This window comes from Patagioenas fasciata, chromosome 7 (genome assembly GCF_037038585.1).
Source record: "Patagioenas fasciata isolate bPatFas1 chromosome 7, bPatFas1.hap1, whole genome shotgun sequence".
Classification (NCBI taxonomy): domain Eukaryota; kingdom Metazoa; phylum Chordata; class Aves; order Columbiformes; family Columbidae; genus Patagioenas; species Patagioenas fasciata.
This window is the reverse complement of record NC_092526.1, coordinates 24654309-24681972: the sequence shown is the minus strand read 5'-3', so window position 1 is coordinate 24681972 and position 27664 is coordinate 24654309. Positions and strand designations below refer to the sequence as shown.

The following is a 27664-nucleotide window of genomic DNA, read 5'->3' as shown; positions in this document are numbered from 1 at the left end:
CCTACTGCTTCTGAATTTATTGTACTTAGCATCATTTTCTACATCTATCTCTCTGCATCTTAGACAGTTGTCTCATTAAGGTAATGCTGGAGAGGATACTTTCTCTGGCAATGCTTAACTGAGGAGCTCATGAACAGCTGAAGTAATTTTGAACCTGGATATCTCATTTGGTGCCAATGTCTTTACCTTAGAAGGGGGGACATTGATGATGGAGGATCTAGTTTCTTACAGGTCTAAATGCAGGAATTAATCTAGGCATTATGTATTTTCTTGTCCATTAGGAACTGAAAATTTCTTAGAATTTGATATTTTAGATAGCTTGTTGTTTTTCTAATGTTGTGAAGTGTAAGTAAAACAGAACGTGAACAGGACAAAATTTGAAAAAAGTTATGATCATTATAGAGGTTTTTAGTATCAAAAGCAACATCTATTGAACCCTTATCAGATATGTGTCTTGCTAGAATAAAGTCAACACAGGATGGCTAGCAGCTCAGCAAGAGCTCCGCTGTAGGTCAAGGCCAATACATAATGCAAGGTCCAACACATCACGTCTTTCTATGAAATATATAGAGAGTAGGCAAATGGATGGAAAGCTTTCTCTTTTTTTCTGCCAACTGCCTTTGTGGAATTTAATTTTCCTGTTTCTGCTCCCCCTATTCATGAAGAACGAAATCTCCCAGCTCCTGTAGAACATTTAGAAGTTTAAATAACAATACTTTTTAAAACAATTGATTCAACAGTAAAGCACTGTTCTCTATTATATTCTGGAGATTTTAAACATAATCATATTAAAATAATCTTGGTGAGAACAGAGCTTGGAGTTTTGAGGATAGCTTTACAAATTCACATTATTTCTAGTAAAACCCTTAAGAACGGTTTCAATGAAACTTAAGATCTTTTAAAAATTGTTACACAAGACTGATTAATCTTAAAACATTCCTCCAATGCAAGGGTAATGTTGCTAAGGTTTCGTATCGGTTTAAATTTGACGTGTGAGAAGAGGAGAATAAAATGATATAGCTGTCCCTGATGTGTGCACCCTATAACTGTGTAACTCTTTCAAGTTTATACAATACTCGCCATTACAACAAGAATCCCCCAAAACCACATTGGTCTGATTGAGATATGAATTTATCTCCATTAAAACAAAAATCAAACCAAACTGGAGTGGTATGGAGGTCGCATAATTTTTCTTTGCTTTAGGGTTGGAGATTTTTATTTATGTATTGGGGATCTGTCCTGCAAAGCATGTAGCATGTAGGCTTTTTGAAGTCAATAGGACTGTTTGTGTTAAAAAACATTCTAAGCCTAAGTGGGTTTTTAAATCGTTCCTGTGTATGCATTCACTTAGGAGGAAAAGTTAAAACCTTTCCTTTTTAGGCCTCCTGCAAGATTCATTATTCTTTACATATCTTAGTAATGAATTACTGTAAGGCCTCATATGCCCCAGATATTTGTGCAATATGACTCCTTAGAATGAATATTCCTCCTGGCAAGAAAAACTAGCAGTGCCAGATATCAAACTTGGATAAATAGGGATGAAAGCTAACATAGAAGTTTGTTATTTACTACTGAAATCAAGGCAATTCACATATCTTGGTTCAAAATATAGCTCCTTTCCTTGGTCTAAAATAGACTAATAGCCATGTAGCTTGAATGTAGGTTATACGTTTGATAAATGGCCACTGTGCTTTAGTGAAGAGTAATTCTTTCTATAAATGAGCAACAACTTACGATAATATTTGTGTAAAGTGCTTGAAGATACAACAGAAAAGTACTGAACAAAATAATGGTATATGCTGAAGGACTGTGAATCCATTTTTTAGTAATAGAATAGTTGATTAGTATTCATGTATTTAGCTAGCATGGCAATGATTGGTATTTGAAAATGACATTGATATCAGATGTAAAATACATCAATTTGATATATACCATAATAAGATTCTTATCCAGATATACAGGTACTGGTTTTCATATAGAACTCTTGTAAGATTGACTAAAAAACTAAAGACCAAAATGTAAATAAACGACGGGGAAAGTTTGGCAGGAGAACACCATATGGTTCAAAACCAGGGTAAATTCTGTTACATACAAAGGATGCAAAATTTGGAAATTATTAAAAGATTAGAATAATCAACAATAAAGACTCCAAAAATCTAGAGGGATATAATGAATGAAGATAAATTAGAAGCTTGACGAGAATTTTGGTATTAAATGTAATCTGTTTTAGCAGAACACATAGTCTTACTAATCTTATAAATTTGGAGAGAAGCCACAATATGGTTGGACAGACAGTTAGATACCAGTTGAAGAAGGACATGATGTATAGTTATAGAAAGTAAAATGTGGGACAGAACAAGTGAATTGGTGTTTGTTATTTATTTTACACTGCAGGAATGATTTCCTGTTACTGTACAAGATGAAACCTCTAAAACTGATATGAGTAAATGTATCTTTGGACTTGTTGCCACAAGGCATTGCAAGCCAAGGGCATTTCAGATAGAGTTTAGGTATTTGTACAAGTAACAGAGACATTCATAGATGAGAATAATTTCAAAATGAGAAATTTGTATGAAAGCTGCAGCACATAAGCAGATGGTGTATTGCTGTGCGGTGAGGAGGACCTGTCCATGCTCGAGGTTCTCGGGCTCCGTGAGCTCCCTCACGGACCAGCAACTCCTCCACCACCATCAGAGCGCAGCAGGCCCAGTGCCGAGGAGCTGTGTAGTACTTTGCATTTTATTTGATGCTTTCATCTCCTGAATGGTATTGAGGAGAACGTCAAGCATAGCATAGAGGTGTTAATTGGTATGCAGTGATGTGCCACTAGCAAAGGCATTAATGCTTTTAGAGTATAGTGAAGGCATTATTTAAAGTCTGTAAACCTACTGTTATTTTTACATTAAGTTCTTTTTTAATTGTAGAACTCCAGGAGAACAATGTAGAAATACTTATAATATTAAATTACTTACTGTCTATGATTCCCTGTAAAATTCCCTGCAACATAAATGCCAAATGTGTACCTGATAACCTGCAATTAGTTATTATATGCTGACATTCAGAACTGAATTACCATGCATAAATATTAATTAGATTTGTTTTAAACATCATTGATTAGACTGCAGAACGAAGCCCTATTATTTCTGTTTGTCAAGTCTACAAAAATTTTTTTTATCTTTTGTTCTGGGGCAGGTGTTGTCTTATCATGCAACATGTTCGAAGGCAGAAGTTGATAAATTTAAGGTAAGGATTCAAGTTTTTGGTTGTTTCTGAAAATATAAAAGTAAATTAAAATTAATTTCGATTATATGAGAGAAGAGTTTTACATCAAAAGCAGAAAATCATAATTAACAGGGATTTATGAAGGATGTATTACATGTTAGGCAGGAAAGGTGGAAAAAAAAAATCTTTCAAAGGATGAAGAGCTGCAGTGATGGGTGCACAGTGGCAAAATACAATTGTCCCAGCACCAGATGCTGGAACTGCGCATCAGCGTGGGTTCAGTGCTCTTCTCAGCAAGAACCACCATAGGGAAGCTGTAACACAGTGGGAGGTGAAAGAGACTATAGAAAATGAGAGGAACTTGAGACTTTATGTGCTTATAGTGTGGAAGCTGACCTGTGTTTACTAAAAAAGCAGAGCATTTGCTATCAAGATCGTGCATAAGCTCAGAAGGTTGGACCTGAAGGTGAGAAATACTCTTCTAACCTGTGTAAGTGCACTGGGCAGAACCGTAAAACAATGCATGCTGAAGCATTGCAGGGAACCAATAATTATGTTTTCTCACTGAATCCTGCCTTGCCAAAGGGGAGAGAGTAGGGGGAACGCTGACCTTGCTCTTTCATCACTGCCAGCACTCAGAGCTGCTTTTGTGGTAGGCTTTGTTTGTCCTTTTCTGCTTGGGGAAACATTAGGAAAGCTTGGTGGCATGTTCCTTGGCTGTGAGGAGCCAGTGCTGCAGAGGGCTCCTCAGAGCTGTTTGGGAGGCTCTCGTGGTGGATCTCAGTGTTGGTCTCCTGCGCACAAACAACATTGGAGACTGTGGCGAGGGCTGGGAAGGAGATCTGGACTGTTGTGACCCCACACTGCTGGCATTCCCTGCTGTGGCTCCCTGGCCCCAGTCTGGCTGAAAAATATTTTTTTGGTTATTTTGACGCTTGGCTGGCTGCAACCTGATCTGCAGCATTGGAATGGCTGTGGTGGAACGGGGAAGCCATGGGTGACTTAGCAGAGCTGATACTGATGAGTTATCTGGGCAGAGGAAGGGTAGCTATGGCTAGTTAGTTAATTAGTTTTGGATTATTGCCCAAATAATAGCTGTGCCTTGGAACACTCTATTGATACCGGTGATATGGATGTAATATTCTCCCTCCATTGTAGTTACTGGTGCAGTTACCTACCCTTTTGTAAGCTAAAGATTAGATTAATGAATAATATTGGAATCAAACATTCTTGAAGATCATTCTACCACTGCAGTGAGCAGAAAATACTATTGTGTGCTTGATAAGTTGTGTTTTATGTTTGGCAAAAAGAACATTGAACACTCTCTGAAAGAAAGGGATAACGGACAATAATTTTTTTAAATTTTTTTTTACTTTTAGTTTACCTTACAATAAGTGTCTGCAATATGTCTTCTGTTGACTGTCAGGATTCAACCAATATCTTTCTACATACAAGAGAGCCATACTACTTCATTGTTGTCAGACACTGAAAGACAATTCTCCATCATGTTCTATGTAGTTGAAATAAAAGCCTGCTATGTAACTCTTGGGACTTAGATACTAGTGTGATGAGGAGCTATTCCGCTCATTTTCCCAGGTGTCTTCATTAATAGATTGGCTAGTGTCCAAGTAAGGAAAGTCTTGTCCTTATCTATTTACCTTGAAGACTTATAACTATATATTTAATGGTTAATGATAAGATAAAGGGAAATTAAACACATTTATTCATTAACAAACCCAAATTGATAGTTTTTTTTTTTTTAAAGAACATAGCTGAGAAAATGAGGACTACAACCAAGTTATGCTTCAATCAAGCTATTTTTTTTTTCAGAAAGATTTTCCCTTTTCTATATCCAGTTGTCTTGCTTTTGATTCTTGGCAAAATGAGTGCCAGATGGTTTTTGTTAATGCTCTACACCACTTGTTGTAAAAAAAGAAAACAACAAAAACCCAAAGAGGACCAGTGTGTCTTGTGGGCCTTCGACAGAGAGATCAGCCCCAGAGAGGACCATTCATCCATGGGATGAAATTGCTCCTGCCTCCCCCCTTGCAGAGCTCTGGCAGCTGGTCTCCTAGGGCATCATACCCTGAAATCACTGCTCTTTTCTCTGTTCATTGTATAGTTATCTTTTGCATAAGCCCTTTGTTATATCAGGGTCGTCTAGACTTGACTGGCTAATAAACAATTCCTCCCTCTAGGGGTGTTTGGGGCTAAAACTCTCCCTGCTCCCTTTTGTGATTTGTTGGCAGATGTCAGAGGAAATGCCTGTTATGATTTACCCGATGTTCTGGTTCAGTCAAAGCAGTAACACACATGACAGAAACATCTAAATGAGAGTAATGACCATAGTTCACTACTGGGTCTTGACTGACACAGGACCTAACAGTAATTAGGGACACTGGAGTGACAATGCATTTGAGTTGGCAACTTTTCAACATATTACCCCAAACATACTGTAACTGGTCCCAGCAACTTGGAAATAATTAAATATTCTTTCCTCCTAGTTCAGGCTGTTTATTTCCACTTTTGACATCTCATTTCTTTATAGTCTTAATAAAATGCTTTCCCATTATTTTTTGTTGGCTAAGATCTCAAAAATATTCTGATAAAAAGTCAAAAATTGCTAGTGTACTTTATTTTTCCTCTGGCTTTTACAAGTTAATTAATTTTATTGCATTACAGCAATTATTAGCAAGACTAGTTAAAGTTGGTTTTTTTACTTGAAATTTTGTCAATAATTTCCTACTGTTATTGGATGAGTTCACAAATATAAAAATTCACAAATAATAACTGGTATCTTTTTAAGAATTAAACATAATCACTGTGAGCATGTTCTGTAAAACAAATAACATTTATTGCTGTTGCTACCAAACCTGTTCAAGAGTTAATGAAACAACAACAAAAAAATCTTAGTAACAAACCCTTAAGAAATGAAATACATTTCTTCAGATGCTGTGATGGAAAAAAATGCAGAGCACCATTGGCTGTGGAGTTGGAAAATACAGAGGGAAGTTCACAATATGGAACAATGAAACATGAATGTATAATAATGGACCATGTCATGCAATTGGTCTGTTCCATATCTGATTTCTACAATTGTCAAGAAACAAAGCAGCAACATAGATTCACATTGAATGGGGTTTTTTTTGCACTTCTTTTGAGGGATTCCGCTTCTGGTGTTACTAGGCTATAGCTTTCACTAATAAAAACCTGAAAGCCAAGTCTAAGCATGCTTTATGATTAAAAATTGCTCTATTAATGATTGCAGCGTTTTGTTTTTTTTTTCCCAAGAAGAAAATCCAATTATGTGAATCATTACTGTAAAAAAATTGTGTCACCAGTCCCTTTTATTATTTGCATTAAAGCTTTTGAAATTCAATAGCACCTATGCTCGCAGGCACACATTGCTCAGGCGGCCAGTGAGCAGGACTGGCATGCAGCTCAGACACAGTGTGGGCAGGTGCTGCTCTACTGAGCTGGATGGAGCCACCAGCCCTGTCTGCTGCCCCTGCCCAGGCAGTGGGATGGAAAATTCATGCCCTAAACCCAGAGAACTTGTTTCAGTGACGAGATAGAGGGGGCTTAGCACTCCAGGCAGGCACAAGTGGAACTGCAGAGATCTGGATTCAGAGCCTGGGCAAATCCTTTAGTCTTTGTAGGTGGGAATCTGACCCCGGGGAGGGTGATGATCATATTATCAATGCTTATAAATATCTTAAGAGTCAGTGGCAATAGGATGGGACCAAACTCTTCTCAGTGGTGCCCAATGATAGGATGAGGGGTAACGGGCACAGGAAGGTTCCATCTGAATATGGGGAGAAACTTCTTCACTTTGAGGGTGCCAGAGCACTGGAACAGGCTGCCCAGAGAGGTTGTGGAGTCTCCTTCTCTGGAGACATTCGAAACCCACCTGGACACCTTCCTGTGCGATCTGCTCTGGGTGAACCTGCCTTAGCAGGTGGGTTGAACTAGATGATCTCTAGAGTTCCCTTCCAACCCCAACCGTTCTGTGATTCTGTTTAACAGGAGGTTTGCCATTAATTTCAGCAGCATGTTGCTGTCTTCAACTTGACCAGGCACTTGTAAAATTGCATAGTAGTGTTCCTTCTGTCACCTTCCATCTGTCTATTCATGGCAGTCAGTCTTTTGTGTTGCATTGTCTGATAGAGCAAGATCTCTGAAAAAAAGTTAAGGTTTAAAATCCAGTCTTCTTTTTATGCCAGTTTAAAATGTAGGTGAAGTAAAAACTTGAGTTACATGCAGTGTAAAATGTGGCCTTTTTCCTGAAAACAGGTAGGTTTTTTAAATGAGGAAAAACATATGGAAGCTTAATTAATAGTTTCAGTAACAGAGAATTAAATGAGAAGTAATTATTAATCAGAATTAATCATGGAGTATCTATCATTGTTCCTGAATTTGGGATATGAGTCATACTTCCAGCTTTTAAGAAAGAGGACGTGGTTTTTTTGTGAACGATTTATAGGATTACAACAAGAGCAACAAAAACATACGATTTATAGTAAGTATTATATGTACACTCTGTGTTGCTAGATCATTTTACATTTATTTGCTACTAAGCAGTTTTCAACTTTGATTTTTTTTAGATTTAGATTATGATGGCTTCCAAAACAAACAAACAAACAAAAAACACACACACAAAAAACCACCACAAAACAAACTTCCAAACTGTGAAGTTCATATAAACAAAACACTTTTACACTTTTAAAGTGCAAACATTTCTTGCATATCTGAGAATGTGTCAAGAGCAGGATTGATCACAATGCTTCTCACTTGCATCTACATAACTGCACTAAATTCAAACCGAATTTTGGCAGGATGAGCTAAAGTAATGTACCAATGAATCATATCCATATCAATATTAATTTTATTTTTTGAAGAACTGTGGCAACTAAGTTCTCTTGTATTTTAGACTTAAAAGACATTTCCATTATTTCCATTGTGTACTAGCGTTAGTGTTTAGCTATAAGCATTTGTTTTACTGGAATAAAGGAATGTAAGACTAGTGAAATCTGATTAATCTAAGATTGATGCTATCCTACAGCATTGTCCTGTAGTGCCAGGTTTATTCTCATTGAAATGCAGGCTCTCCAATCCTAAAAATAGTTTTCTTGTAGGCAAATATAGAAAGACAAGATAAATGAATAAATAATGCAGAATTGTGTCCAGGACTGGATATTTATAGCAAGAGTTACTGGCTTCTGAGACAGCAATGAACAAGTCCTGTGACTTAGCAAGCAGTCCCACAAACACATATCACCTTTGCATGTAACTAATATAGTTTCCAAAGAGAATATGTAAACATTGTCCTATTATGGGTAATACACAAGAAGCTATTTTTAAAAAGCTAACCTAATTGCACAGCTGTGAATGGTATAAGCCAGATCAATATTTAATGACTATGATGCATTATTTATAGCCCTGTGAGAGATTCCCTTTTTTAGGTCAAACAGCACACAGGAGAGCTACACATTGGAAAATAATGTATTACCTGCTTTACAGAATATTCGATTAAAAATGTAGCATGAATAACAATTCCTGTGTTTCTCAGTTCTGTAACCCAAGGTATGGCTGGTTAAGACCTACACCCACATAGGGAGGCTTTTGTGTCTCTCTGACACACACAGATATTTAACTAAATGATGGAAAGAGCTGAACCAAAAAAGGAAACGACTTTTAAGACTGCTGCTGTATGTGACAGTGTAAACAGTTGAATCCATAAAAGATGGTGGATTTAAGTGAATTTGATACTTAGAATGCATTACCTGTATAATCTAACATGAATTTGTTATTAATGTCTTATGCTGTTACAATTTTATACCCATCCTTAAATGCATAACAGCGGGCAGCACAATGAAAAATTGAATTTTATGTATTAATTTTATCTCTGATACCTGTAAGGATTGGGAAAACGTTCCTAGGCTATGTTATTTTCTGCTGTAATGCCATCTTTCAACTTAGGACTATTTTAGTTACTTTTATATTTTGGTAATTCAATAATTCCTAGTGGTTTATAATAATTACATTATAGTGTTCCTTGGTAATTAAATTTCAGAAAGGCAAGCTGGTCTTTGTGTTTTGGATCACTTATGAAATATTGCCATATAAATGTGTTTGGCTAGAAGATGAGGTTTTTTAATGCATTGATAACATTACCGTTTCGATCTGTTTGGTAACGAGCGTTTACCAAGGACCGAAGGTGAGTGTAATAATCCCACTGCACAGCCAGTATTGCAGCCATGTGCTCAGCCGTGCGCATGGTGAAGCGTACACAGTTTCCTTTAGAGACCTACAGTTCTGTGTTAAGTATGTGAAGTTATTCACATCCTTAAGTATTTTTCAGATTGTCCTCCAAGACGAGTCACACAGGCTCTTGGACTCCTCCTTGTCTGCCACAGAAGGGTCTGTGTTGGCTTCGAGCCTTTACCCAATGCTATTCCAGCTGCTCATGTTCCACTGAGAGTAGTGACAGTGGGGAAGAAAATAAGGAGAAACCCCAAGGGTGAACAGGGCTTAAGTGTTAATATTGAACCGTGTTCCATTTTTCCCCTTTTGAGAAATGCACATGTTCACAAGATGTAAAACACAGTTTATTTTCTCTGCTTTTCCACATGCACTGCCCACATAAGACCTCAAGCACAGTGTTAAGAGTTTCATAATTCATGAAACTGAGGTCTTTATTGTATTAGATTATTCCATATGCTTTTACATGTGCCTATGCCTCCAGTTGTCATGGAAACAAGAAGTCAGGAACACATTGCATACACTGAAAATTATTTTTAAAAAATAATTATTAAAAAGAAAATACTGGGGTTTTTATACTAGTTTCTGCAATGTGAGGCTGTCATCTGTTGGCATCAGGCTAGTGTTCTGTAGTTGAAAGATATATAAAACTAATTTTTTTTTTATTTCACTTAAGAGAGGCAATGGCATGGAGGAGTAGGGAAATAATTTTTTGTGGTCTTTTCTCATACAATGTTTAGGTTTAGGGGCACCAAGTGAAATTATCAGGGTGCAGATTTTTGACTAAAGATCTCTCTTCAGCAAATGTAGATGTAAATGAGTTAAAAATGATGAATTCTTGTATGAAGATGGTCATCTCTGGCTCAGGCAGTCTCTGACGTGCAGCTTGCCAAAGCTGAGGGGACGTCACCAAGAAGTCTGTTTTCTCAGTTCAAATAGTCCTTCCTGCTCTCAGTCACTCACAGCTAAGGTACTATAGGGATTAAAAGGACCTTTGTTCTGACCCAAGACAACTATTCTTGTGTTACTAATCAGAGCCTTTCAAAAGCACTGCTTGGGAAAACAAAACAAAACCCAAACAACTACATTCTTTGCATCACTTTTTATCACCCAGAAAAGAGACCACGCCTTTAATTTTTAAAATGAAATGTGATTTGGCTTGATTATTGCTGTCATAAATCTCAGAAATTGTAGATACCAGGGTCTGACGAAAACTCCGAAGTTTCCTGCATTGTTTATTTTAATACAGGCTGTTTCTTTTCCTTTCTCAACCGTCTGCCGCTGGAAACATTTCTGGATTGTCCTGCTAAGCTGTTCTTCAGCTCCTTGTGTCAATGCTGGGACCTGTGATTCTCAGGTGCACCTCTTCTGGATGCAACAGCCCTTCTCACACAGATATTGCTACCATCGTGAAACCCGTTTCCAGTGTGGTAGTTTTCATTGAGAATAAGGCATATAAAAGAGCAACATGACAGTTTGTGGGGGAAAAAAACTGAGGTCTTTTGCCTAAATTTCTTCCATAAGGCATTTCATCAGAAATAAAGTGGGATGACTTCAGTGTGTCAGAGGCATGAGAGGCACCTGTTTATGAATTAGGTTTGGAGCTGTCCTACTAGACTTAGTGTCATGCTACAGTATCTACCCTAATTCTAGGAATAGTTAATACAAAAAGCTAATTGAAATTCTGGATTTGCTTTCGAAATTTTAAATATTCAGTTTTATTAAAATTCCAGCATTTGAATCTATTGGCTTTGCTGTTGATCAATATGAAATTAAATTGTTGCAAAAAAAGATTGTTCTTGTATTTCTAAAATTATCACGTCTACTATTTCCAGGTGAAAACCTCAAGCTCCCAGAGTAAGATATTCCGTTCCCTCCAGGGCAGGCAAAATATGAACTTTCCAGAATGCTGTGGAGAGAAAGCTTCACAAGGAGTAATTTAACCTGGTGAGGCTCAGGCACGGACCTGCTCTCTGAAGGGGCCAGCCCCCTTTGCTGGCTATAGAGGGGTAAAGGGAGGTTATAGCGGTCAGGAGTGCATAGACCCATCTGCCCCCCTCCAAATATTTGTGGTCCGACTGGGCAGGTTCCTTGCCTCGTGTTGTATCATCTGAGCAGGGCAGGACATAACTTCATGTTTTGGTTTCCCATCTACAAAAAGGGGACAGAAATGTTGAAATAAATTTGTGAAAGATTTCAACATTTCTGCTGTACGACTGCAAAATGTTTGTATGATGCAATAAACCCCCACAAAACCAGTTTATTTTGTGGTGTAGGGGATAAGAAAATCCTGTTTTAAAAAAGTCTTGCTCTTGAGGAAAAGCTATATATGATTTGGGAGGGTTAAGGCAAAAGAAGTGTGTGGCCTGGAAGCTAGATAAAACCCATAATTTAACCATATATCCCATGCCCAGACAATTTTTTTCTGTTCATTTATGAGTTTGGCACAGTCATTAAATCAATTTTTTAAAGGGATAGGCTTCTTTCAACAGGAGTAAGTTCTGGTCTGTGGATTACATCAGGGCAAGGGCATAATGCAGATGCCAATAAGGAACTTCCTGGTCATTTTTTTTTTAATATGCAAAGGCAAAATGTATTTATTCTTAAGTATTCTATACAGAATAACCTGTGAACACATTTACACTGTAGGTTAACAAGAAGTGAGCTTAAGGGTTAGGATTAAAAAAAAGTGAAAAATCAACATTCATATTCTGACTGCAAAGACACACAGTAACTAGAAACATTAAATAATAAATGACTGTTTCTAAGATCAGCTACTTCATAGCTACACCAGAGCTTGAATCTTCTTGTTAAATACCTTAACAAGTAAAAAACTTCAATCACTGAAAATAACAGAAAATTAAAATTACATGCATGGTCAAAACCAGTCTTTGTACTACTTTTTTAAAAAAACCTTCTTCTGTGAAGCTGAAATAGATTTCAGTTGATTTAGATAATTCTAAGAATTTCTGATATACTCTAACATTCTTTTATAGTAGTAACAAAACATTCTAAATAGTTTGAAATATTACTGACTTATTGCCTTTTAATAGGAGCTGTTTTTCAGTTTCTTAGTAATTATGCACACTAATGTAGTCGTACTTCAACAACAGAAATTTCCAGCAGAAGAGTAATAAACCACTTATGGTTATTAACTTAACCATGACTAAAAGAAGTGTGCTGTTACTTCTCTGCTCTCAAATACTGCATTTTGTTATTTACATGGGAAGCTTTGTATTTACTGCATCTGTTTTATTATCCAAAACCACAATTGGTCCAGGACTTGAGAATGCTTAGGAAAACAAATTAGAAATAGCAATTGTTGGGAACATAGTATTGGTCACAAGTGCAGGTGAAACGATGTATTATGCAACAGACTCGTTGTGTGTCCTTCGATCTGATCAGTCATCACATTCCACAAGAATCTCTTGTCAGCTGGAAAGTGCTACACCATTTAGCCAATGACCATGTGACCAGTGATAAGGCAAAATGTCACGCCAGCCTGAGGAATATCTGGTGAATGATTTTTTTTTAAAAGAAAAAGAAAGGAAATCAACATTTGTCAAATGATAAAGTAGTATATTTCAGTCAGTGCCAGACTTGGAAAGGTTTTCAAATAGGAAGAAAACTCCATCTAGCAAAGACTTGTGCACTTAATTTGGACCAGAATAATTTTTAAAAATCGGGGTTCTTCAGCAAATGATGGTACTTTAGGAGTTCTTCACTGTGTGTTTATGGTTCTTTGACCTTCAATAGGGAACAAATAATTCCCCACAGAGCTGACAGACATCCCTGGGGTGAGCCCTGTGTGTGACAGCTCACTGTTCTGAGACCCCCATTCCCAGAATGGGCCAGTAAGACCATTGTATTGTCTGTTCTAATTCATGGAAGAAAGAATTTTTTTAAGAAATACAGAAAAATGTCATAATATTTCATATTAAAATAATTCTTTATCTGCGTTTGGATTCCTCTCGTAGCCTCAGCAGATTGACAGTTATAACTGGAAATTTTCTGGGTACAAAATCAAGTCATTTTTCACCAAACTTTGGATAGGAATTTTCTAATTGGCATTAATATTAGCAAGGTTAATTTTAAAATTAAACAAGCTCCTTTGTAGTTGTACTGGTATTTAAAACCAGGAAAAAAGTCTTGTTTTGCCCAGGATTTAACTTACAAAAGGAAAAAAATACTTTTCTTTGTTTATTTCTGCCTCTACATAGTGTTCTGGCTACAAACACTTGTTTGTCGTAAATGTTTCCTGGTATTAATTTTAAATTATTCATGGTGATGTTTCCATAGCCACTCTTTTTACAAAGTAGTTTTCCAAAAGGAAATTAAAAATATTTCTCAAAGGAATAGGCAGTGTCCTTTAGAGTCTTTTGACATTGCCACCAAGTTCATGTTACAGCTAGAACCTTTTTATAATTAAAACTTCAGAGAGTGAAGAGTGCAAAATAAATAGATGAGAAATGTTTTTCTGAGATGAATCTGTTTGGCCACTGGGTGCCATCCTTGCTCCATTGTAAGGCTGATTGCCCAGCAGCATTTCTGTTAAGCTGTAAAATCCTGAAAAAGGCAACACCAGTGTGATTTCATACCATCGTAATGTCTGTGTGTGTGTGTGTGCGCATGTAGTGGCATCATTAGCAGCACAGGCAGCGTGTCCTTCATGTGCAAGTCACCAAGAGACTCGGGAGAAATGTCCCCACAGGCTCAGCCATGTTACAGCCACAGTCTCATATGCAGCATTTTAGAAAATTTATCTATTTTTTTCAATTTTTATTTCTCCATGAGCTGGTAAGAGTGAGGCTGTGCTGAAAGGCTCTTCCCACACACAAGTGTGTGAGTGATCGTGCTCCTGTACAGTATTAACTTTGGCTTGGGGATTGTTTGAAGGGAAAAAATTACATGGATGCAAACTTGTTTTTTAGATCAATTCATATTTAGAGTGTATGGGCCTGAATCATCTAAGCAAAACTGTATCTATTATACTATTGAAAAAATATTTGTGATTGCAGCCTTCTGTGTGTTATTTATTTCACTGTTTGATTGTCTGTGGGGAGAGGGGGAATTTCTCTATTGTTTTAGGCTGGGCAAAATCCTAGGCCAAGTAAATGTATTTTCTAAGAAAAAAATAATGGCAGTAGTTCTGTGTTTTTAGTCTTTCAAATTTAATGTGTAAACACTTTAAATGTATGAGAAATAGACTCTAGCACTTCTCTTTCTTGTTGGAACTGTATGGAAAATGTGCAGATTGTACCCCAGGCAAAACCAGGAAACTGAATATTTTATGAGGCCATTTCTGTGAAGTGTTCTGTCATCTTGTGCTTTGCAACCAGCTACACCCAGGTCTGAAAACACACAAAGAAGTTGAGAACATTGTATATTGGTGTTTGCAGTGCGTTTGTGATCCCCATGTACACGCAGAACCCTGTTTGGTGTGCTAAATGTGTTTTAACTTGACTAACTCCACTTTCTGTGCTGCCATGCAGCAGCATGTGTTTTGTCCCAGGCATACAAGCTTATGGGCACATAACAAACCCCACCTCAAAACAAGAAAAAAACAATTTCTATTTATGGCCTTCATAAGCTCTGCTGTTAAAGTGATTCCGGGTACCTACTTGCGTTACCTGTACTTCCCCGAAGGAGACCCATTGCAGTGCCACCCCAGAAGGGTCCCACATCCAGCTCCTTGCCTGGCTCCTGTCTCACCCATGTGCACCTGAACTGCCTCTCTGTTGCAGTCACTGGTGGCTGGGGTGTTTGTGCACCCCACAGCTCTGTGGGGCACTGGCAACCCTCAGTGCCCCTAGAAACAGAGTCACACAGACAGACTTCTTCACTGAGATTCGTACTTCCTTAGCTGATGTAGCACTGTCTAAATGTAGGATAAGATTTTATATTCAAACATTAATTTGGCAGATGCAAAGTGTCTAGGAGAAAAGGAACGGTTATATCAAACATCTTAAAGGCATTTTCATAGGGGCCAGTTAATCTGTATTATAAGACCTTCATTAGAACCTCATGAATGACAAGAAACAAGTATTTATGGCTGTGTTGCAGCCTTTCACCTCAACGTAGTGGTGGATGAAAGCAACTTTTGTTTAAAGAAAATTTACAAAGCTAGTTAGATGAAAGTATTAAGTAAAGAGTTAAATAAATGCAACATTTAAGCACTTATTATTTGTTTTTGTTGAAAGAGCAGAATCATTACATTTTTTTTTTGTTCTTGGAAAACGTAATTAGGCTGTGAGTTGTGTGTGAACTAGAGCTCTGTGTGGGGTGGGTGCTCAGGCTTTCCCTGGTGTTGTGCTTTGTGGGATGAAGGGTGCTGTGGAGGACGGTCCTTTTGCTGCAGGGAGAGAAGCTGGGATGTGTGTTCAGTCTGCCCTGCAGTAGCCCCGCACAGGATAACCCTCTTGGCTGTGGCAAGATGAAGCTCTGTTTTTTCTGGAGGATGCTCTTTTGGGCAGATCTGAGTGCTCATAGGAAGGGATTTATGGATTCAGAATGGGATGGATGGGTTTCTTTTAAACCTGCAATCAGAACTTGACGAAAACTATGGAGAAAAAGACAAAGATAAAACATATTTTAAGGATAATCACTTCAAGGTACTCTGCAGCTTTTCTGTAAATCTGTGTTGTAGGCTTGCAGGTGTTTTCAATATTATTTATTGTCTATCTGACCATATCCTGCTCTAGCTGTCATTTGGGCAGATCTGAAATAGGGCTTTCTCCCCAGTGGAGCAGTAGCCCACTCATATATTTGCATAACTCTCACTGCTAGTCACCGTGCTGCCAGCCCCATTTGTCACAGGTGCTTGGGAAGAAAATTTGGGCAGCCAGCAGGAGCTCCATGCAGTGCCATTGCTCTGCACTCCTGCAGCACCACACAGCCCCCGGCAGCACCTGGCCAGTTGCCCTGCAGATGGGTTTGGGTGCAGCCAGTGCTGCAGGGGGACACCAGGAGGGAAAACAGCATAATACCAGTGTACACGCCATTGTGGTACTGGTGGGGTTCTTGAGGTTTTATTGGTTGTTTTTTGTTGGGTTTTTTTTGTGTGTGGATGGTGGTGGTGGTGGTTCTTTCTGTCTGGTTTTGACAGAACCTTCACTCCTTTCTGTTTCACAATTTAACACCATGTGTCCAACTGAAAATCACAGGGCACAATCCGGGCTGTTTGCCACCAGAAGAGTAATTTCTTCCTTGTGCCGTTGTATTGCATCCTCTGTGAGAAGAACCCTGACCCTGTTCCTTGCACCCTTAATGAGGTTTTTCCTCTTCTGAGTCTTCAAGGAAACAGCTAGAGCCTTCCTTCCCCTTGCGAGGTAGTCTTGTGGCGGAGGCAGCTACCTTCTGTCCCTCTTCCCTCACCCTCCCAAACTGAGAGGCACGAGGGCGTCAGTCTGTATTGCCCATTTTGTTCTTCATGGGAGCAACCAAGCTATTCTGCCTACCAAAACCAAGCGAGGCTGTTGTGGGAAATGGCTGCCCGCGCGCCTGACACTTTTTGTATCATGGAGAAATACTTGCCCTAGGTTTGCTGCTTGTGTTTGTTTAAAATTCTGGGACAGAGACTGAATAGACCCTTTTGTATGAGCTTCTCATCTGCACCAATGGTCATAAAAAGTCGACAGTTGCTAGCCTGTAGTATGTGACACTCGAGTTCTTTCCCAGTCACCGTAAGCCAAAAGGACGTGAACGCTCCCCTGTGCGCCTCAGGAGATCATTGTGTTGAATGTGCATGCCCTGTAAAACTCAGTCCTGGGCTGCTGTGGTTATGGACTTTAGCCTTAAGAATAATAGATGCTCAGACCATTAATTGCTTTTATTTTATGTCTCTGTTCTTTTAAAATAGAAATTTCTTGTTTCTTTTATAGGCTGCCATATATTTTGTTTCTGTGTACTAGGAAACAACTTCAACATCAAGGATTGATTTTTAGTAACATAAATAATGTATTTTGTGTCTTTTCTATTACAGTTTGTAACAAAATCTTAAACGTAATATTTTTATCTCTGAAATTTATTATTCCTTTTCGTGGGTCCTCATTTTCGAAAGTGGCATGTTTAGACAGGATTGATCAGAAACTTTCTCCATACTTTTGGCTTTTTAGCTATAATTCTGGACTTACCTTTGGAAATAGCATGTGTCAAGCTATAATGACATATCTTCACTTGCCCTTTTAAAAATAAAATTAAGAAGACAAATCCTTTTTGCAGGTACGTACAGCTTATACCAAAAGTAAAAGCAAATACTGTATTTTTGTCCTAAGCCCACAGTGCGTGATAATAAAAAAATTCCAATTAATAAACGCTATATTTGATAATGATATATTGCTTAATGGTTACTCTTCCCGTTCTAATAGAAGGAGTGGAATACATTGCTTTCTTAATGCCATGCAGTTTCTCTTTTAATTAAAGCAAATACCAGTATTCAAGCTAAGCAGTAATGTTTGGTAAATTGTCAAAGCAAATATAACTTTTTGAAACAAGACTAAATGCAACTTTCTTTGTTCCACAGTTTATGTCGAAATTACATGTTACACTGTTAATTTGCCAGTTGAGGATGAAGCAGTATGCACAACGTATACGTGCTTCAGCTGCAGATTTTGAAGCTGGACACAAGAGCAGCATTATTCTCAGCTTACAGATGTGAAGCTTTGACTAAAGCAATGAATGACCTTGTCCAGCAAAGGGCTCAGACATCTACTGTGGGACTTTGGGCAGAGTTTGGGCATTTGATTTTACAATTGCAACCCTCTGCTTATCTGCTGGGTTACTCTGAAGAGGTTTAAAATACGTAAATCCTGCTCCAGCAACTTTTGATGTCTTTTACACCTCAGCAATTGGTTAAAACATTCACGGAGTCTGGCACACAGAAACAGGGCGTCTGGTAGATCTGATGGTGGCAAAGCATATTTGTATGGCAGCATGAGGTTTCCTTATCTCACATTTTCATCCAGTTGCCTTCAGCCGAGTTCAAAGCCCCACTCCTATCTAAATCCCAGTCTCCAGTTGTGTTTATTTGAGTATCTCTTCACCTCGTGACCTCATTCGGAGAACTGGAATTTGTTGAGAGTTGCTGAAGGGCGAATGAAGTTGAGGTTTTATTGACCCTACTTGAGCAGGTGTGTTGGACCCCAAAGGATTCTGTGATTCTGGGCAATTTTAGTCCCAAAGGCAGCAGCAATGCTACTGTGATAATCATGTTAAAAGTTCACTAGAATCAAAGTGCAGAGGAGAATATATCTGCACATTTTTAAGTCTTTTCCATACCCACTCTTCTTTACTGTAAATATTATAAAATTCCCTTTAAATGCCTCTATGTTACTTCTTCTGCAGTTGGTCATTGGAAAAGAGGTGCTAACTCAGCAGTGTGAAGGGCAGAGAGACGCCATCCGCAGTCTGCACTAACAGATGGAGGCCTTTAAAAGCTGCGTTGCTCTGGGCATTAAAACATCCCTGAGCTGAAACAACTGATTCTTTCCCCTTTGGAGAGAGTAAGAAATGTGTTGGACTAGAGCAGAACAGGCTTTGGTCTTCCATGGCTATGAAGAACTGCAAAATTTGACCACTACTGCTAATAACTGACTCTAAAGATACATTTTAAAAGATGCCTGCAGCTATAAATACAAGTGTTTTAGAGGCCTCTATATATGAAAATAGCCCTTTACAAATAAAAATCTTTGCCATCAGTCTCCAGTATGGCTTGATAGAAGACTGAGAGATAAAGAAGGCATGGCATTTAAATATCCTCCACTTTGATGCTCAACCTTTGAGGCTTTTCAGTTCCTGATCTTCTGAATGATTCTAGACGAAGAGATACTTGAAAGGATAGTTTTGTTTTTTTAATGTATGTCATTGTCTGAAGTTCCATTTTCACTATCGAGTGTGAATGAGGTGCTATGACATGCTGTTGAAATCATGGTACATGGATGCCTGATTCAAAGAGTGCCCCTGGGAGGTAAGAGGCAGATCAGATTGTTTTGCCATTCTGTTGCTACATTGGGACATAGATTTCACAGGATATCTTTATATGTGTCATATATATCTATTCAAGTTTTTTCTTATTTTTTTTCCATCTCTCTGTCAGTATTTTCTGATTAGGAAACCTTGCTCACCATTCCACATGTCCTTGTCCATAGAGCTATATAAAAACTGGGCTGTATTCAGTAGTGGAAGTTATTGTTACAGAATCGTTCTGAGATCGCATGGGAAAGAAGCTGAGCACACCAAATGGCAGAATGTGCTAATTTTTTCTTTTAATAAAACCATACTAATATACTTATCAGTTGTTTTCAAAATACTTTCCTCATATAATAAGCACCGATGTCTTATCCACACAGGTAGTAAAACTGAAGTACAGAGAGTTTAAGCTGTCACAGCAAAGCAGGATTTCAGTGTTTTCTGTGCTTAGCTGGCCTGCTTCCATGGTAGTAAACATTTTACAAGGAGAAAGAATGCTTGCTGGAGAACTCACCAGTTTCCTTATATCTGATTTTATCACATTATCAAATATGGATATGTAAGATCATAAAGAATATGCTACTAATATTACAAGAGTTAGTGGAAAATTATTTAGCAAGCCTTCCCTGTCGATCTGTGGAATTGTATTTTTGTCCCATGTTCTTAGTATCAAATGGGATAAAAAACTGTGTTCTCATATATTGTGTAATGCTGAATGAACGTATTTCAACAAGACTCTCGAGCTGTAGGTATCTTTTGTTTAAGAAACTGTCTATCAGTGCCAGCTTCTAGAAAATAAGAATGGAATAAGAGGATTATGGCAAGATGAGACAAAATGTAATCACCACCTTGAAATTTCCCCCTTTCCACCCCTGACCCAGACTGTCTCATAACCAGATTCTGCTATACGGGATTATTAAATATGTAAATTGCTATTTTGTATTTGTTCCTGACATGATATAGTTTTTCCCGACATAAGGAGTTACCTTGGTCTGGCAGCATGTGACCTGTGTGCTGGTCTCCACTGGTGATACATCTGACTAGCTGGAATGGGAAGACTTTGGCTTAGTAAAGCTTTTGCATACTGAAAACTTGGCTTCCAACTCACACAGGAAATTTGATTTGTAAAACTGTGTGGATTGTTAGAGAAATCTATAATGTTTCTTCCCTGTTTGGAAGGACTGATAATGTGTTTCCAGACCTTAAAATAGCAAGACACTTTTCATGAGCTTATAGAAACTATCACACCTATAGGTTATTCAGGACAAGAAGCTCACCCCCTTTCCTTTCCACCATCTCCAAGGGATCATTCTTGTGTTATTTATAACTACAAACTGATTTAGAGTTATTTTGTAAAAGGGAATTTACTGTTATGCTTTGCATATATATTTATCAATATTGGTAATTGGCCGTTATGAAGGTACTAGTGTAGCGTGTGACAGAAACTGAGAGGAGGATTAAAAGGAAAGCGATTTGCAGTAACATTAACCAAGCTGAGTGTAAAACCTCTATCTCATTCAGGAAATATGTTCAGTACGAGCAGCAGAGGTCTCCCCTTTTGCTAGTGTTGATTGACTGTGATCGCTTCGTTCAGCCCTTACAGTGAGAATGTTGTAAAATGCTCTGTGGATATGTGTGTACATATTATACTGCATTTTTCTGATATACATTTACACATGCCATGTACTGCCCAGAAGAAAAAATGAATATATTTATCTTTATTGTTATCTAGTTGTATGCTGACAATATAAAGAAACCATTTTATACAGCATATGTTTTATACGTACTTCTAAAACCGTGAAATAGTTGTCTAGAGCAGCACTAAGGCGTAAGCATCAAATAGTAGGTTTTATAGCAAGTATTTACCCTTTCAAAAGTTCCCTAAAACTTTGACTCTTTAGTTTTCTAAAGTTTTCCTTCTTAGGTTTTGTTCATATGCAGCAGCCCAAAGGCTTATAGATACCACCAGAAACATTATTTTTCTGTTCCTATGGACTTTCTTTTATAGTGGCCAGAACTGGGGCTTGATTGTTGGTAGAAGCCACTTTGGTTTCCTTCCATGTGTTAAGCCCAACTCGTGTTCGTGGTTCCTTTCAAGACAAATTTTTGCTTTGGTACCAAGGGGTATGGAGATGTGACCAGAGGAGGCGCCTCAGGCTGTAATTTACCATCAGCTCACAGAAGAGTCGTGAATTTCTCTCAAGGATGAAGAGTGTTGAAATTTCATGATCCACAGGGTAAAAAGACCTCAGAGAATAATGTTCTTAATTGTTTTTAGCAAGAAGAAATTGAACTTCAAAATGAAGCCTTTTAAGTGATTCTAAATCACAGGGGTGCTTTAAAAAATAATGTCACTGTAACCTGAATTTTAATTGCCTGTCCCTCTTATTGTCATGGTACTTTTATCCCCTCTCTTTTCCTGGAAGAGAGTGTTGTTATTGCTGTTTATTTTAAGAAATCCCTGGAATTTGTGCTGTAGTGGAGTAAAATTTCAGGGATGGATATGTTTTAATATTCTGTATTATTAATATTTTTTATATCTTTGTCATTAAAAAAAACATGACATTTTAGTGACTGCTCTCCTTTGAACATATAGGACAGATGATGCCAGGTGCAGCCAGAATACTGCTGCAGCCTCACAACATATCATTTTTTTAACATTATTCAAATTAGTCTCAACACTCATAATTCTGTTGTTTCCTTTATTGCTGTTATAAAGCAAATGGTTCTTTTATACAAATGTTATCTCCTGCCTATTAATTCAGCAGTTATTTTGGATTATGGCACTCCTGTTAGGAATGTAAAACCTCATAAATATTTAAAAGTTTCAGACTGACGTGAGAAGAAATTGTTTTGACTTGCTTTGTTAATATCTTGTTGTTCAGTTTGTAATAGATTTGGAATATATTGTTATTTCTCCACTGTTTGGCAAAAGGAAAAACAATTGTACTTGAGGAACTGCTTCAAGTGTTCTCCCTTGAATTGTAACAGGCTGGTAAAAGCAGTTGTTTCCAGTAAAAATCGCAAGGAAAAGATGTTTTCCTTTCAGAGGACAAAAAAATGTGAAAATTTTAATCAGAGCCCACTTCAGTGTTAATAAAAATGCAGCAGTAGGTTTGGAAAGATAGTTTCGATAAAACAATTTCAAGTAGGTCTACTTACAATCAAGTGCTTCTGTTTCAGCATCTTTGTTAGTTAAAGTTCTTTCTAAGAGACAAATGAGTAAGATGGACAAATGTGTTTCTTCTCTCAGAGACATTTTATAGAAAGTGTGTTCACTATGCAATGAGTGTATTCATAGAATAAATATGAGTATGCATTTTGAGTATCCCCCAAAGCTCTGAAGAGTAAGTAAATGATAAAAAAGTTACACTTTTTGTAAGACCACTGAAGGTCTCGACAGCAGCACTTCTGGGCCTGTGTTCCTGTTTCACAAATTCTTTTTTTACCTCCGAAGTAAATACATAGATTTTCAGCCAGATCTTAAAGGCTCTTAAGGTTTTCTATCTGTTGGGATCATCTAGAAGTATTTGAAATGTTTCAACAATTACTCAAAACAAGATGGTAAATTGATTCAACATGGGTAAGTGTGCTAGCAGACAAAGTAAGTACGCAGCTGACGGAGATGACATCTCTGCCTGCGGGCTCAAGAGGTTCTTCAGCAGTGTCCTGGGATGACACCTGATGTGTTTCTTGGGTTTGTATGTCAGTGAGGCTCACGGCTGTGACACTGTGGCTTTCTGTGCTATTGGCTTACTTTACTGGGTGCTGCCCTGAAAAGGCTTTTGTGTAGCCAGCAAGTTAGTTACTACTGCGATGTTAATACTATTTTATGGCAAGTTTACGCTATCTTTTCTTACGTTGTATAGCTAAGCCAGCTTAATCTCTGCATAAAGTAATTATTGAGGTGGCTAGAAAAAGCTTTTTATGTGTTAGTAACTTGTAGTTAGGGTGCAATATTTCAAGGAAGGAAACCACGAGGTGGTCACATAGAAGCTGTAACTGTGAAAGTGAACTTACAGCTGCATGAGCAAATCAGTGTTTTATGCGAGTAGCTGGATGTGTCACACCAGCTGAGTCCAGGTGATTTTAATTAATTCAGCACAGTCCAGCTCGTGGCCCTTGGGCTGGATCCAGCCCCTTTGTGAGGTTTCTACCTGACCCATCACCTTCTCACTGCAGGAGACAGGGAGCGGATGCTCCTTCAGCAAACACAGCCTCCTCCACCTGCGCTCACTTGGGAGACAGTGGCAAGCCCAGAGGGGCACATGGGAGGGCAGAGGAGCCCAGGGGGTTGTCAGAACTCCCCCAGGCGCTGCCACCCAGCCAACCACAACACAGCGGATGTGTTAGCCAGTCCTGTATGCTCAGTTGTGTGGTTTTGTGTGCATGAAAAGCTCGTTGCTCTCTCACTAACAGAATTCTGCTGTTACATGGACAAAGCAAAATGTAAGGCTTTTGTTGTTGTTTATTAAATTACTGCATAATTACCATGCTGAAAAGTATTTTTCTTTTACTTTGAAAAGTACTTCTGCTAGACATTTCTTGTATTACTCTTTTTTTGGTTCTACGAATGTGTAGTAAACTATCTAAAGCAGAGGGCACTTTTATGCTTATAAATGTAAGGACATTTGGATGAAGAAATTCTGCAGAGCAGTATATTTACTCTGCATTTCTGAATGGTAGCAATTAAAATTCACAGCTGCTGGCTGTCCAGATGTTTCTTGCATTACAGCATTGTAATTTGCATTGGAATATACTGTGTTACTGCAGTAGCTTTAAAGTGGTCAGCTTGCACAGTCTAAATGCTGTATACAGGCTCCAGTTGGGATGGTGAGCAGATTTCCTGCTCATACCAGGTTCTTCTTCCACTGTTCCCCTGCTCTGTTGGCTTGACACATTTGTATTTCTCAGATAAAGACTTTTGTTGCTCAGCATTCAAATCAAGCAGGGGATGAAGTCAGAACAGATGTATGGATGGTTTCTTCTAAGAGTGACATAGAAAAAAAAGACCCAAGTTCTGAATCAGAAGTTTCCCTTTCCTTTTGGCATTTTCAGGCAGCAAATATCCCTCTGGTGTCAGAGCTTGGCATTGATGATATCCATTTTGATGACTTCTCGCTTGATGTGGATGCCATGATTACTGCAGCCCTGAGGATGTTCATGGAACTTGGAATGGTTCAGAAATTTAAAATTGACTACGAGGTAACCATCTGTGCTGCAGAGATATCTGCTGCTTTTGGCTTGGCACTGCTCTGTCCATTTGGACACGTTTAGTAGCCCAAATATAATTTGTACTTTTAATTTCAGACGCTGTGTAGGTGGCTTTTGACAGTGAGGAAGAATTACCGAATGGTTCTGTACCACAACTGGAGGCATGCTTTCAACGTCTGCCAGCTAATGTTTGCCATGTTAACTGTAAGTATCCAGCTACAGACAATCCCATAAGAGCTTTTACTGCCACAATGCCTCACCTGTCTCAACATTTTCCAACATTTGATTTATTTTGTAGTTATTATGATACTCATTCATTTCCAATAGAAATGCACATGGAATTAGGTTATTCAATTTAAGGCAGCACATATTTGGCAAAACCTTATAGTATTTTAGTGACAATGATATCACAGACACATTAAAGTGACTGAAAACAGATGGCAGTCTTAGAGTGAGCTTGTTATTATACATCTTGATCTTACAAAAATGATTTTCCTTTGGAACTCTTTGATTTGACATTTATTTCAGACTCTTAAATTAGGAAGTACAAAACCAAGGAAGATTAGAATCCCAGAGTTATTTATTATGTTGATATTTATTACCTTCTTATCCAGCTTCATCTAAACAGTTGTATAAGGTATTGCCTGCCTTAAAACATTTTAAAATTATTTTCCAACATAGTGATCTAAGTGAAGCTTGTGTCTCCATTGGACACTGCAACACTTCTGGGTTTTATTAACACTTATCTCCATCAGTACCAGAAACTCCTCTCAGCATACAAGTAAATTCTGCTGAAAGTACCACTGCTCTTACCTGTTCTCTCTCCCTAACCCAAGCAACCTCACTGTCTGAAATAATGCATGTTTGGCCAATGAATTCTTGTAAATGTATCAATAGAAAGCTCGGTAGTCCTGGATGTTTAATATTCTGGTTAATATGGCAAAAGAGAAGCAACAGGTCTGTGTGCACACAACACTTTCCACAATACTTTACGGTTTGTTTCTGCCTTATCTCCAGATAAAAATAAGAATTCAAGCTTTTCCATTTCTTCTTCATGTTCAGTTTTAATGGCCAGACTCATCTATTGTGAACTTTAAAGTGGTCATATCAATAGCATTTGTGCAAGTATTTATCTGGGATATTGTGTGCTTGTTCCCTAATTTTTAACCACTGAATGTGTGTGTTCCCATTGCTGGCTGGTCCCTGCAGTGTGGTTTGTGTTTGGACCCTGTCTGTAGGGATGGAGACTGCACAGCCTGTGCCCTTCACAGCACAGCTCAGTGCCATGTTACATGGACTTGAGACACCATGGCCTGTGCTCACACGGCACAGCTCTTGTGTGCGTGGGTTCCCAGCTGTCCTCCTCCCTTTGGCCTTGTCCCTGCGTCAGAACTTTGTGTGTCGGATGAGAAAACACAAGAGTTTGACATCCCCTAGCAGGCAGATGTTGGTCTAGTGCTGGGTCCGTCCCAGCTGTGCGCGTTTGTTTCTGTGAGCATTTACAGAGGCACAGCGAAGTTGTGCCGTATGCTGTGAGACAAAGGAAATGGAGATGCTCAGGATGAGAGAAAGGTCACCCTTTCTTCTGGGCATCAGGCTGTTCAGCTGAGCAGAATTAACATTGTTTCAGTAGGGACTTTCTGATCTCTGATGACATCTCATGGTAACGTGTGGGTGTCGGTTGCCTTTACAGTTTTATAAATTTAGCATGCCTTTTTTCTCAGTTATAGAAAAATGAAAAGCTTTTTAGTCAGAATAGTGAAGGCAAAGTCAGGGAGCAATGTTCAGCTGGGAATTACAGTAATTTCTGCTGAACACTGCCAGGGTGTGAAGATGCCTAAGACGTCCCCTGTGAGGAGCTCTAGGTGGAGCTCCGAGGCTGGGATTTTGGCAGGCTGCTCTTGCAGCGGGAAAGCTCTCTCCCAACAGGCATCTCCATCCCAGCTAGTGGTGACTACATGGGTGAGAAGGCAGATCCCTGTTGCTTCAACAGCCACCAGCAAGCCTGTGAGGCCTCAACCATAAACTGCTTTGACCATGGTTCTCAAGGGATAATTTCAGGATCTTTTCAGCACAGGGACACAAGTGTCTGTGGAAGGTGATTTGGGATTTGCAAGCCCAGCTCGTTTTGTTGCCCACAATCCTGATAATAAACCAAATGAGCAATTCCAGGTGCAGGGCTGGACACGTGTGCCCACAGCATTGGACTCACCGCATATCCCACCTGCTTCACTGTGGCTCTGGCTGGGAACAGAACAAGTTCAGGTGTATGATCTGCTTGGATCCTATGATCTGCTCTCCTTTCCAGAGATAGGAAGACTGATCTTGTGAAAAAAGACACAAGAGTCAAGAGATTAGCAATAGTACAAGGGTTGCTCTTACTGCATTTGTCTTGGGGAAAACATCTGAGTTAGAATGTGCCTTTTTTTCACTTGCAATAAAGGGAAAATTCTTTGACCATCAGAGAGGGGCCGTGGTGGTCAAGAATGCATTGCTTTGTGCAGTTATTGCACCCTATTCCCGATCCATCTTGACAGTCAGCAACATTGACTGCACCACAAATATAAATCAATAGACCTCTTTTAGGGCATTTTCAGGTAGGATTTACCAAAGCATAGTCCTGTCTAACCTGCAGTGCAGTAGCCTCTAATGGCCCAAGCATGCTACCACTGAACGCAGAAGGAAAATTCAGCTGGGTTGAACAAGCCAAACAATAGAAATTCAACAAAGCTTAAACCAGTTGTTTCACTCCTGTGTCAGCCTTCTGCATATCTGTATGTTCCTGTATATCTAAGTACGTATTTTCTCTCTGGTTAGACACTGAACAATTACAAGCCCAGTTCTGCGAGCCAGACTTCTGTGTTGCAGTCTCGCCCAAATATCCTGAAGACAAGCGCTGAAGCAAGACTGCTCCTGCGAGTCAAGGGCGTCACATGAAATTAAACCGTAGGATCAAGCCCTGGCTTCATTATCAGTGCCTTTGCCTAACACAGTTCACATT

At 38.7% G+C, this 27664-nt stretch overlaps 1 protein-coding gene across 1 annotated transcript in view; it reads left to right on the top strand.

The window, feature by feature from the left end:
* PDE11A (phosphodiesterase 11A) overlaps positions 1-27664 on the top strand; it is a 138048-nt gene that overhangs the window by 72960 nt on the left and 37424 nt on the right. The window contains exons 10-12 of the mRNA XM_065841191.2: positions 3193-3243; positions 24508-24654; positions 24760-24867. Of these exons, the coding sequence (XP_065697263.1) occupies positions 3193-3243; positions 24508-24654; positions 24760-24867 (306 nt within the window). The remainder of the gene's footprint in view (positions 1-3192; positions 3244-24507; positions 24655-24759; positions 24868-27664) is intronic.